At 32.4% G+C, this 14034-nt stretch overlaps 1 protein-coding gene across 1 annotated transcript in view; it reads right to left on the reverse strand.

Moving 5' to 3' along the window:
• Window positions 1–4965: 4965 nt before the first annotated feature.
• LOC126883302 (STAM-binding protein) overlaps window positions 4966–14034 on the reverse strand; it is a 48090-nt gene continuing 39021 nt past the window's right edge. Inside the window, exons 7-8 of the mRNA XM_050648664.1 lie at window positions 9581–9683; window positions 4966–5218 (exon numbers count right to left, since the gene is read on the reverse strand). Of these exons, the coding sequence (XP_050504621.1) occupies window positions 5147–5218; window positions 9581–9683 (175 nt within the window). The 3' untranslated portion in view covers window positions 4966–5146. The remainder of the gene's footprint in view (window positions 5219–9580; window positions 9684–14034) is intronic.

The following is a 14034-nucleotide window of genomic DNA, read 5'->3' on the forward strand; positions in this document are numbered from 1 at the left end:
AAATTATGATTTTTTGACGTATATCCCATAATAGTGAAGTCATCGATTTGGGCGTGATGACGTCATCGATGATTTTTTAAATGGGAATAGGGGTCGTGCGGTAGCTCATTTGAAAGGTAATTTAATTCTCTATTCAGTAATATAAACATTAACATCATTACTTACACAGGGTGGCCAAAAAATAATTTTTGAATTAAATTAATTGACGGAAAAAGAAGAATGTATGTAATTTATTTAACTCAAAGTACATTTTACTGGTGCCAGAAAATATAAAAAAATGATTACATAATATTTCATAAATAAACATTGCTTTTCGCTTAAATTAAATGTCAAACAGCCACGCTACCTGCCTCTTGGCACTTTGAACATTTAATTTAAGCGAAAAGCAATGTTTATTTGTAAAATAAACATTTTTTTATTCTCTTTTATGATAGCAGTAAAATATGTTTTGAGTTAAATAAATTACATATATTCTTCTTTTTGCTTCAATTAATTTAATTCAAAAATTATTTTTTAGCCACCCTGTATAAATAATGATGTTATTGTTTATATTACTGAATATATAATTAAATAACCTTTGAAATGAGCTACCACACGACTCCTATTCCCATTTAAAAAAATCATCGATGATGTCATCACGCCCAAATCGATGACGTCACTATTATGAGATATACCTACGTCAAAAAATCATAATTTAATAATAAAAATCGACCTATTAGAGCTTTAACTCTGAAAATAATAATTAAGTCATGAGATAATAGACCGTTTCCACACTTTATGAATGCACTGTATAATGTAAGCAGCTGTGCTGATTGTGATGAAACGAGGAATGTACATATTATAGCCTAACCTGCAAAATGTGTATTGTACATCATCATTATATGACATCCGAAACCAGTATTCTAGTAAGTCATTCAATATGACTGACTGGTTCTCTGGTATAAAGACTGCAGCCTCGTAGGTGTTCATGAAACAGCCCCATTGTATGCAGGTGCTCCTTGACTGGAGCATGTCCAGTAAGGAAGCCTGTTGTTAGTCTGAACTGATTCCTGTCCGTTTCCTCATTGCTTCAGCTCTATTAGCTCATGTCAGCTCTTCAGTGAGAGTTGCATAGTGTCCGGATCCAGGCTTGTTTCCAGTCGCAGTTGGTGCTTTTTGGCACTCCTGCGGCCGTCTCTGTACCGAAGTATTTTGTAGTTAATGTTTACCAACTCTTTCATTGCCATGTATTCCTCGATGACCGGGAACCCATATCAGTCTGATATGGGTCCCCAGCTATGTTCCGCCTGTGTGTCAAGTTCTCCCCAAAACGAGCTTTGTTTCAGACTCTTGTTTTTTCAGAAAAGTGTATCCTGAAAAGTTCTTCCAAGGTATTTTCGCCATTCTGAGTGTATTCACATAATTCCTTTTTAATTGAGAATATATTTATCTAAGAGTACTTTGAAAGAACTTTATGGAGCCTTGATATTTCTGCAGTCGGTTTTATCTCCTCGCAATGCCTTTATGATTATTTTTCTGCTCTTCTCAGTTCCTTATTATATTCAATCCGAGTTTAGCAATAATCGCTAAATTCACCTGATCGTTTGGCGAACTCAAATTTTCATCAGATTTCTGTCAAGGTTGCTATTCCACCTGAACATTTTTTTAATTCCTCACTATCTCAGGACAACTATCTTCGAACTCTTAGTTGACATGACAACCTCTTGAAATTGTTCTGCAACCATGTCTAGGTCCATTGTATCATGTATGCCCTCTTTAACCTTCCCTGAACAATATTTCAGGTCTTCTTCACAACCTTCTTATTCTGTTTTACGAGGGGTACGAAAAATTTCATCTAGATAGGTGCATTACCCATTATTTAAAAAAAAAAAAAAAAACAGTCGTGTCATTGGTCTGAAGACATCCTGTAAATCCACAGGGTCCTTGCGCTAAATAATGTTTTGTGGAACTGCAGAAGTTGATTCCCACATAACAATGATGTTCGCATCATGTTCAAGGCATATACTACCAACATTCGTCGGAGTATATTCTTTTTAGTATATGCGTAGTACAAGCATAGCATGTACCTTAAAAAACATTCTAAATTTCATGTTCTTTGCATATACTTCAAATATTCTCGTACCGAATATACTGAGTACATTCGTGTACGTAGTATCTCAGAATATTTGTAAAAGTTTATTCTTAGAATATACCTTTATCGAATATTCTTATCACATACTTATAAGTACATTCTTAACACATACTTATAAGTAGATACTTTTAAAATATCTTAAAAATAAATGTATGTATCATCATCATGGCTTATTCACTTCTGGCGGAGTGTTCGCCGCCCTTTTGGGCTCTCTGATTCATTTATTGCGGAGAAGCAGTCCGCTGTTGTCTTTTATTATTATAACAGCGTGTGACTTGGCCCTGTCTACAATTTTCCTCCATTCTTTCCGGTCCTTACAACGCTCCTTCCAATTGTAGATTCTCAGCTTCTTTATATCACCTAGGACTTGATCTTTCCATCTTGTTTTGGGTCTTCCCCTTGGTCTCCCTGTTGTTGGTCTCCAGCCAGTTATTTTCTTTAGCGTAGAGTCTGGGTTAGCTCTTTCTGTGTGTCCCAGCCACCTGAGCCTTTGCGCCTTCACGAACTTGATTATGTCTTCACCCTGGATGACTTCTTTAATTATTAATTGTTTAAGAGGTTATTATTTGCAATGCTTACTCATTAATATCTGCTGAATTTTGATGAAATATTTTTCTCGGAAGCACTGTCGTCGGTTCAATTCACTGCAGGTTCTATATGTTTATATTTGTTTATTTTTCACTTTGCTACACTAAATTTATATTTTAATACGGAGCGCATTTTGACAATATCGTTTGGATTCAAGCCTCGATGCCAAGTGATATGTATGTATAAGAAGTATACTATTAGCCTTATAGATTATCCCCAGGCAACCAACTGACGTCATATAACGTCGAGGAAACGTCAGTTTTTGGTTGAATATAACACGTGTTTGAACATGACGTCATATAGACGTCTTTTGTAGGTGATTTTAAATACGTAAGATTAATGACGTTATAATACGTTTAAAAAACGTTTTCATTTCCGACAGCCTAAGTCTGACGTCACAAAATTGGGAGGAGCTTGCTTGTTTGTATTGACTCCAAACAATTTCGTTTAGGTATAACGCTAAATCTTCATAAGGAATTTCTCTTTTATTGTTTACGTGGTTTGTGTCTTGTGTGATAAAATAAGACTTTTCATTTAGATATTTAGTTGAAGAAACGTGTTAATTAAGAGATTTTTATTCGTTTTTGCTCAGTGAGTTAGTTTAATGCAGTAATTCTTCTTGACAACTACTTGAGGTTATGTTTATTTGTTTTTAATTAAGTGTTAAATTAAGATATATTAAGAAAACGTTAAATTAAGATATTAAGTATGCTGTTAATTTGTTAATAAATTATTTATTAGTTTCATATATATGTTGTTTCAGTTTTGACACAGTAAGTAGGTATATATAACTAGTGAAAATTTAAGGTCATCTTTTTGACGTTTGAGAATCGTCACAATCTCAACGTGAAAAAAACGTAGATACGATGACGTTTTAAAATTGTCACAATTATGACGTCAAATCGATGAGACAAATAAACGTGATTTTCAACGTCAGTACTACGTCATAGAAACACGTCAATTAATCATTTTTATGACGTGTTCTCTACGTTATAAAAACGTCGTTTGGTTGCCTGGTAACTTGGTTATTTTTTAGAATAATTAATAAAATTACCGCCACCTGCCACCGTCATCCTAAATACTTTTGTGACATTTTTATAAGACCTATTCCGTTTATTAAAGGTAATCGGTTTTTTAAGCGGCTGCTATGAATATGCTTTTGCATATTCGTAATAATTCCGTATCATTTTGCCTACCTTGTTTCAATGAACACCAGAAGCAATTTTCTTCTTTATTATAATTAGATGTATCCCTACGTGTGAAGTTTATTTATTTTGGTTCTATCATTTATGATTTTCATTTGGTAAAATTAGATACTTTTGCTCAGAGATGACGCAATCTGGCACTATACTTACATCTCCCCGAGGACTTGTAATTCGTACAATTTGGTGTACTTAATGGTGATAAGTCCAGTCCAGCGCTGTCTGCCAAAAAAGTGTTTACATGATGCCACTACCATGCCAGCGCTATCGTGTCAGTGTGACTGGCGCCAATTACTGGATACATGTAAACCTACCACAGGGCACGTCCAAGGTGTACGTTGGTTTTGGGAGTCAGCGCCAAGTCCGTGTGCGAATAACCCTTTGTATTCAGTTGTCAGAGTGATAGGTCTGAATCCCGCGTACCAAAAAAGTTGATTAATAGCAAGCTGAACATTTTTTAATGGCTTAACGGTGTCTAGTCGGACAAACTTTGATGTATGGGAACACTGGAAGTTTTAATTGTGGAACTGGTTAAACATTTGGAACGTCAGACTACGAAAACGTTCCATGTATTTTGTCGGACAGAACTTCCAATTGATGTGTTAGCTTTTCATTAAACTCTCATGCAAAAATTAGACTGGTATTTATCACCAAATGGGCAGTTTTAATAAGTCCGACACGTTAGAACATGCCAAATGACAGGAATTATATTGGTGATAAATAGCGGTCTGATTTTTGCATGAGAGTTTAATGAAAGGGTAACAAATCAATTGGAAGTTCTGTCCGAAAAAATACATGGAACGTTTTCGTAGTCTGACGTTCCAAATTTCTAACCTGTTCGGCCTGTTCCACAATTAAAAGTTCCCCTGTTCCAGTATTCCCATATATCAAAGTTTGTCCGACTGGACACCATTAAACTATTAACAAATTTTCAGCTTGCTATTAATCAATTTTTTTTTGGGTCGCGGGATCCAGGCCTATGGTGCACTTTGGACAGAACCATTTAAATAAAAAGGATTAATACAGGGAATAATACAAAATAAAAACAAATAATAAAGTTTATTCTCAAAGAATCGTACATAAAGAAGCAGTATGAATGATTTCCTCATCACAGTTTGTGTTATAAATATCGATATAAATCTTATGAAATATACAAAGCGGAAGCTTATTTATTTCGGTATAAACATTAAAAATAACAAAGCTCTTTGGTGCAGTAACCTCATTTTCACGTTTTACGTTTACGTAGATCCAGAACTTCCACATTTGCATTGTTATCAATTCGTACATGGTCAGCTTCCTGTAACAACAATTTATTATTCATACTATAATAATAAAATAGAATATTGAATTGTATCACAACCAGAATTGGCGGCGAAGTAATAAATCATAAGATTTGCAGACGACGCGATAGTTAAGAGGGTGGGGGATGATTTGAAAAGTGAAATTGTCGATATTTCATTACTTTAAATGAAAGTACATAACTTCAAGAATAGTCTCTGAAAATTTCAGCTTGATCGGAGAAAAATTACCGTAGATGCAGTATGTTGAATATCCCTATCTTGAGCGTAGTGAAAAACGTTCAACAGCTGCTCCCTGGTTCAGCAATTCAATATCTGGAAGTCTACATAAACTCTGACGATGCAGACCAAGAGATCAGGGAACGAATATAAATGGCAAGGGCAGCGTTCTTAAAATTCAAGCTATTCCCTAACAACACAAAACATTCCAGGAATGTACTATCAAAGTTCTATTAATGTTTGAATGTTCTGGACATTCAAAAAACATTCGGTGAACATCTGATTAAATTATTGGTGGAATGTTACCAGGAAGACATTCTACGAACATACTACCAATGTCCTATATTTTAAGAAAGGCCATTTACTATTCAATTTGCGTTTATTTTCAAATTTGCCGCGCGTGTATCTATGTAGGGTCGCGTGGTCATCACATTTCATGATAACCTAAAAATTTCTGATTGTACAATGCATAGATAAAGAATATTGGGAAAATGGAAATTAGTGGCTTTTTGCTGTTCTGTCTGTTAGTTTTGCTCTGGCTGCATCTCTTTTGTTTAAACAATTATGTAAGTATTATAAAATTCGTTTTCAATTTTCTTTATTCTTTATGAAACGAATTTTTTTTAGGCATATTATTACCTGTAAATAATAGTACCTATCTCTTTTGATTTTTAATTGTAAAGAATAGAAAAAATACCATTCATTTTTTAGAATCAGCTGAAAGTGGCCTACAAAAAAACCAGGAAGAGCGACGACTTGCAGTCACGAGCAACAACTTCATAAATACGAGAATATTGAGGAAATCCAGTTCCTCGATACTACTGGGCAAACTAGAAGATTGAAGAGGACAAAGCCTTTTGAACTAGTTTGAGTGATAGGTGATAGTGAAAAGCAGAGCATAGTGCTTGTGTGCCTGTGTATGTTAGAATAGTGCAAGATCTTGTTAGATTAGAAAAGAGACGCTATGGGGTAAGCTCAACTATTGTACGGGGTAGAAACATGGATGCTAAAAGCGAAATTAGTTAAGAAGATCGAATCCTTTGAATTTTGGATATACCAGAGAATGATGAGCCGAAATGACCAAAACAGAGACAGCATCGGTCAGAACATCACCATCGATGATTCTAACTTTGAGCGCGTTAACGAATTTAAGTATCTTGGAACAACAATAACTGAAGACAATAACGGATCACAAGAAATAAACAATGGGATAGAGGCCGGCAACAGATCTCTTTTTGCCCTCCAAAACCTTATAAAATCGAAACTAACAAGACGTACGAAGATACAAGTGTATAAAACAATCATACGACCCGTTGTGATGTATGGCAGCAAAACATGGACGATAATAAAGACAAACGAAGAGAGACTACGTGTTTGGGAAAGAAAAATCCTAAGGAAGATGTAGAATCCTAAGCATCAGAACAATATAGGATAATAACTAACAAAGAGCTCGAAGAACCTTTACCCAGACGCCAACATCATACAAGAAATAAAGTCCAGAAGACTTCAATGGGCAGGACACCTTAGAAGACATTCTGACCAAAGAACAGTAAGACTGGTATGGGAGGAAGTCCCAAGAAGTCCCAACTGGAAACATTTGGAAACATTTATGCTAATACAGAAGCTTTCTATGAGCTTAAAAATGATGAAATAATCGACAAATTTGCTGAAAAATCTACTTTAACGCGGATCGCGAGTTAAGTAATTATTTTATAAAATAATTGCAACATAATGTTTAGATTATTGCTTTTTATTAACATTTTAAAGATTGTTAAATTAAAGTATTTGCATTGTACATGTATATGATTTTAAAAATTCCCAAAATTTTATTTTATTTTTGAAGTTATACTTCTTTACCGGCGATAGAGGGGTAAATTTTTATATGGGAAAACCTAGCGACCGGGCGCATGCGCATTATAACTTTGTTCTGATTGGATGTTCAAATGACATGTCAAAAATTATTCAATATGGTGGCTGTGGCACAGCTGTAGTTAGATTATTTATGGTTGTTGCGTTTTAAAATTTGTGTGAAAAGAAACAACAAACAAAAGTTAGTTAATAGTTATACTGCCTTTTTAAATAGTTTTCATATACCTATATTTTTGGACTTTTGGACTATTCTGGACAAGGAAAACTCATTCTAATTTGGTAAGTACCTAGTTTTTATTATAATCATATTGTAATTATACATTTGGATTAGGTTGAAATACATACATTTATTTTCTCAAGAATGCGGATTTTAGAGAGAAATCCCAAATTAGGTTCGATTTTTATTTTTAAATTATGATTTTTTGGCGTAGATTTATTTATCTAGTAGGTATGTAATGCTTTGATTTACATACTTAATTTGATTACCAACAAAAGTTCTACCAATCTTCATCTAATATATTGTTTTCTTACTGTTTTGTTATATTTTTATATTTTCCTCCACAAAATTTAAACTACATAATTTTCAAAACAATTGTCAAACAGTAAAACGTTCAGTTACCGTATTTTTCCACATGATAAATAATGTGCGATTGGACGAGTGAGTCTACGCTTCGATTACGAGTCAAAGCGGCACGAAATTCAAGGGTTCAATTCCCGATGCAAGTTTTATTTTTTTATTTTTTTATGCATATTATGATTGTAAGTATATTTGTTATAAAATTTTTGTTTCAGCAAATGCGTATTTAAAATTTTTGCCAACAATTATTATCGTCCAGAAATCATTTTTTCTTTGTGGCATTTTTCAATGTGTTTGTGTGCGTTTTATTCTTTTATTTTTTTAAATTTTTGGTATAGTCTTAAAAATCACATAATATGTAGTAGAAGTATAACTTCTTACGTGCGTACAAAGTACACACACATTCTTGTTTTTTTCTTAATTACATCAAATTCATATTATTTTTATTAAGGAAATTATAGTTTATGCCTTACTGCATACAATATTGTCATACTTACATGTAATTTATTATTAATTTGTAAGATTGCTTATTGTTAAATAAAAAATATACCTACCAAATTAAAAAAAATCATTGAATTCAAGTTTTATGTTTGATTTAAAAATAATTTATATTTTTGTTTTTTGATTTTATAAATAACGAATGAAACATCCTGATAATAGAAAGTAAAATGAGGATGGGAGGCCGCTTTTCTATAAAATCACCGGACCGCTTGAAAAGTTCCAGCACGCCACTGGAGACCTGAACATTATGGGCGTGGAGAATTGGATGGAGGTTGCTCAAGACAGAGAACAGTGGAGACATGTTGTCGAGTCGGCTAAAACCCATGAAGGGTTGTAACGCCACGGAGTAAGTAAGTAGAAAATTATGAGAATTACATAGGCGGCCAGTCACCAACGAGGAGGATGGGTCCACACAAAAAATTGTTAAGATAAACAAAAGTATGTAAGACTGCATGCCTTGGACACATCTGGGGAATGAAAAATACAGTCTATTGCATCACTGCACACATTCAAAGATTTGTAAATTTTTAAATTGCGCAAAAAATCAAACACTTTCACAGATCCGAACTTATACGTGGGTTTCACGTGACATTTGTAGAAACATTATATAAAAGTGAAAGTCACGACAAAGAAGTGAATAAGTTACAGTTACAAAAGACTGTTACGTTTTGTACACATTTAAGAACAAATAAATGAATAGAAAAGAAAAGTAGGTACTTTAAAAGTGTGTAATGAATTTAATTTTAGCTGAACGATTCAGCTTACAAAGTCATCTTCAGAACTATGGACAAATTTAAAAAAAAATACCACTACGCGAGAGGAATCTTATCGTTCAACAAAAGGAAACAATGTCTTCATCAAAATTTAAACGTTTTCACAAAGTCATGAAAAAGACAGCACAAAAAACACATTAAAAGGTTTGGAGCAGCACTGGATTCAGCTTAATTTCACAAAAGATCTTTTGCAACAGTACCGTTTTTGCTTACGGTCTAGTACTCATTATTATAGTGGTAAAAATACAGCTATCACTGCTTTGCATACAAATATAGCTACTTTTAAAGTACTTTTTAGTTTCAATTTATTCATAAAGAAGTGTATGCTTCGAACGAAAAACACTGAAAACATTAAAACATTTAAAACTTTCCTTTGACATTATCTGTAAGTAATGTTTACTTCAATTCTACTTAATACTTACAACAAATAGTGGTTGTTCCGTTGCGTGCGAATGGAAACCATCTTGTCTGCAATTGGCAATTATTTGAAGACCATAATTTGGAGTTAACGTAAATATGCCGGTTCTAAAAATTTTAATATATGATAAAAGGTGCTAATGTCATAAAAAATTAAATTAACTAATGTAGAATGCGCGTTCTGTGTTAATCCTGGAATGCTCTTTATTTTTTTTTGTGAAACCCAACCAAAACTAAAGAAGATATGATAACAACATGTCATAATTATTTTAAAGGTACTATTAAAAACATAAAGGTTATTAAATAATAAAGAAGGTTTGGCAACTACTACGGATTTTTTGTACATTCGCACCCTCAGTAATGTAAGGGCTCAACTCAAAATTTGTGTTAATTGTGATTTTATGGGATTATATGGGCACAAAATGAAATTCTCTAACGGTTAGCATTGACAGGGGGAGAAAAAAAACATGAATGGTTGGGTAAATATATGTATGCCTCTCTCACACTCTCCCCGGCCATCTCTGGTTTTTAGTGCTACAAGGGAGCAATCAGTAACAGTATGACGAAAATCCTGGTTAGTTTGTGTTTTAACATTCTGTATTATATAGAATAGTTTTTAGTTGAGCCGTTATATTATGCAAAATATAGTAAATAAATGGGTCTAATTTTGCACAAACAGTGACAGGGCATTAATAATATAAGGGATCAAACTTAAACAGTTCCTTATTTCTATTATGTTTTTTGTACTATATGGGACTAACTTGAAAGTATTTTTTTTAAATTACATGTAATTAATGGAATTTATTTATATTAATTTTTTTCTCATCGCTATTTATAGTACAATTATCAAGTCGCAAATCTGCCAAATTTCACACTTAACACTTAAATAATAAGCATGTTATTTGAAAAAATTACTATACTATTTATTTGAAAAAATACTATAATTTTCGAAACCGGAATCTTTAAACGCGATTTCTCAAAAATCTACTTTTTTGAATTATGCCTCTATATCACTGAGGGTGCGAATATGGTCTGAACACTGATTTCACTTCATTCATCGTGAAGATATTAATTAAAATATTGAGTGAAACTGTATCCTCTATCCTCCAGATTTTTTAACTTCGGAAGAAGAATGTATAGGAAATTTTTTCAATAAAAATCCATGAGCATTGATCAGAAAGTCACCATCTAAAACGATCGGAAGAAATAATTAAAGATCGCGGCATTTAAACCCGGAAAACAATGTATAATTACAAAACACTAGCTATGAAAATATCGTGACCAGACATCTCGTAACGCGACAATTCGTAACCGGACAAGTGGTAACCGACAACTCGTAACGGCGACAGTTCGTAACAGTGACAGTTCGTAACTATACAAATTCGTAACAGACAATTCGTAACGTCAAAATTGAAGTATTCTGTTTATTTTTGTGAACGCGGAAACTAACAGAGTTATAATTGAAATTATGTTTATCAATTTAATGAATATATATTTAAATACATATTTTTAAAAGTTTATCCCTCTTTTTGATCCTTAAATTTGCATACGCGTAGACAAAGGATTAATGAAGTAATTCGTGAAATCTTTAAGCCGACAACCGTCTTTAGACATTCGCAACTTTCTATTGAAGTAAACATTTTGTAAATGAACGATTATAGTTATCTGTTATCCTAATAAATCTTGTGATTGGTTAAATCGTTGAAGTATTCAATCAACTGTTATAGTTGATAAGAGGGATGCCTTTTAATACTTTAATACTTGGTTTAAATACTTTTATTATATTCTGAAACACGAAATATGAAATGCCTTAAAAATATTTATCCTGATACTGATTATTCTTATATTTGATTAAATTGATAAACATAATTTCATTCATAACAGTAATAACAGTTAGTTTCCACGTTAACAAAAATAAACAGAATAATTCAATTTGGACGTTACGAATTTGTATAGTTACGAACTGTCGCCGTTACGAATCGTCGTTGTTACGAACTGTCGCTGTTACGAATTGTCCGTTACCAGTTGTCCGGTTACGAACTGTCGCGTTACGAGATGTCATGGAACCGTGAAAATATATACCCCCCGAAATAACTGTAAGTTTACTAACTAGATATACACTCAGGTGCAAAAAAATCGATCTACTGAAAATTTGGTAATTTTTGATGTCTCGAATTTCCCAAACCTGTTTTCAGATTTAAGTGATTTTTTTACCATGTTATAGCCTTATTCATTAACAATATTGCTGTAATAATATTGTTACTAGACAGGTAAACTGTCATTGTATACCGGGTGTACGAATCAAACTGTGTTTTTTCTTAAAGTTCGCATCACCCTGTGGACTATTCTAGCGTTTATAAAATACTGAAATTAAAAACCAACTATAGCCTCAGGTTTTCTAAACATTCTGTTTTTAGATTCATTCGCTTATGTTAGATAATAAAAAAGTTAGGTACTTTAACAACTGGCCATGTTCGTCATCAGTACAGGTTTTTTTTTTAAATAAGTGCGGCAAACTTTAAGGGGTAATTTTACACATGAAAATAATGACAATTTTCTTTATAATCATATGTCCGCAAACGCTTCGTTTCCGAGATACGGGATGTTCAATTTTTTTTTTATAAACTGATGATTTATTTATTGCTTTAAAACCAGTTGAGATACGCAAATCAAATTTGATGGGTTTTAAGACGTAGTTATTGCACATTTTTTTGACATATAATTAAGAATTTAATATTGACCATTAGCGTGCAAACGGGTATTATGACCGATGATATTACCCGTATACAAGCCTATGGTGAATATAAAATTCTTAATGGTATGTCAAAAAATGTGCAATAACTACGTCTTAAAACCCATCAAATTTGATTTGCATATCTCAACTGGTTTTAAAGCAATAAATAAATCGTCAGTTTGTAAAAAAAATTGAACCCCGTATCTCGGAAACGAAGCGTTTGCGGACATATGATTATAAAACAAACTGTCATTATTTTCATGTGTAAAATTACCCCTTAAAGTTTGTCTTACTTATTTAGAAACAGCCTGTACTGATGACGAACATGGCCAGTTGTTAAAGTACCTAACTTTTTTATTATCCAACATAAGCGAATGAACCTAAAAACAGAATGTTAATAGTTCACAGGGTGATGCGAACTTTTAGAAAAAACACAGTTTGATTCGTACACCCGGTATACAATGACAGTTTACATTTCTAGCAACAATATTATTACAGCAATATTGTTAATGAATAAGGCTATAACATGTTAAAAAAAGAATGTGTGTGTACTTTGTACGCACGTAAGAAGTTATACTTCTATTATATAATTTTAACGAAGTAATTGTATTCTATTTAAATATTAAACTAACTTTCTTATCTACCACTTTCAAAAAATTTTTATTAAAACAACTAAAAAAAAAAAATGAATCGTAGAGGATTGGAACCCGGGACGTTTCGAACTGTGACCGAACACTCAACAACTAGACCACCGAGATCATGTAATTGGCACGTACGTTTCGGATATAATTATGAGTGCAGCTGATCTCACTACTACCAACTTTGTTAAATTTCGAAACAGTAATTTCACTTTTATTTAATAATGGTACGGTAAACAATCCTCATTTTTTAATATGTTATTCCTTACAAAAATACCTTTAATTTAAGCACAAATAAATAAAAATCGTAAATTTGGGTCAAAAGTTATTAACTTTTTAAGAATTCCCATAAGAGCCCATGTTAAAACTTAACTTTGACCCTTAATAGTAATTAAACGGCACGGTAAAACATTTTTTAAAAAATCAAAACTTAGTTTTTTTAAGTAAACTATAACATACTAAAATTTCATGCAAATCCTTAATTCTTTGCCGAAGGTGTAGAACGTCATTAAACTTGTGATATTTTGAAAATTGATCAAATTATTTTAATTTTGAATTGAAATGATTTAAGTGCACTTTACATCAACAATAAATTGAACAAGAAATTGACAAAGTTATTCAAGGCCAAATTTGACGAGTACAAAATGTATGGTTTGTAAAAGAAAATGAAGGAATTTGATGAAATAGAACAATTGGATATGTTTTATTTTGTCAAATTTCTTTAATATCTTTTTATTCACGGCAAAATTGGATGTAGAATTGTGTTTTGTATAAGCCAAATTTGACCTTGAATAACTTGTTGTCAATTTCTTGTTCAATTATTGTTGATGTAAAGTGGACTTTAGAATTGAAAAAATACAACAAAACATATAGTAAGAAAACAATATATTAGGTGAATATTGATGGTAATCAAATTATATAAATAAAAGTATTACATACTATGTATTTTGGCAGATCAAACAGGTAGGTTTATACCCATGATACATTAACAATTATTACGTACCTGTTGCTTTTAAAAACTATTTAAAAGTCACTACAATATTATAAACTGTTTTGTTTCTGTCCTCACAACAATAAAACTAATATA

This window comes from Diabrotica virgifera, chromosome 4 (assembly GCF_917563875.1).
Source record: "Diabrotica virgifera virgifera chromosome 4, PGI_DIABVI_V3a".
Taxonomy (NCBI): domain Eukaryota; kingdom Metazoa; phylum Arthropoda; class Insecta; order Coleoptera; family Chrysomelidae; genus Diabrotica; species Diabrotica virgifera.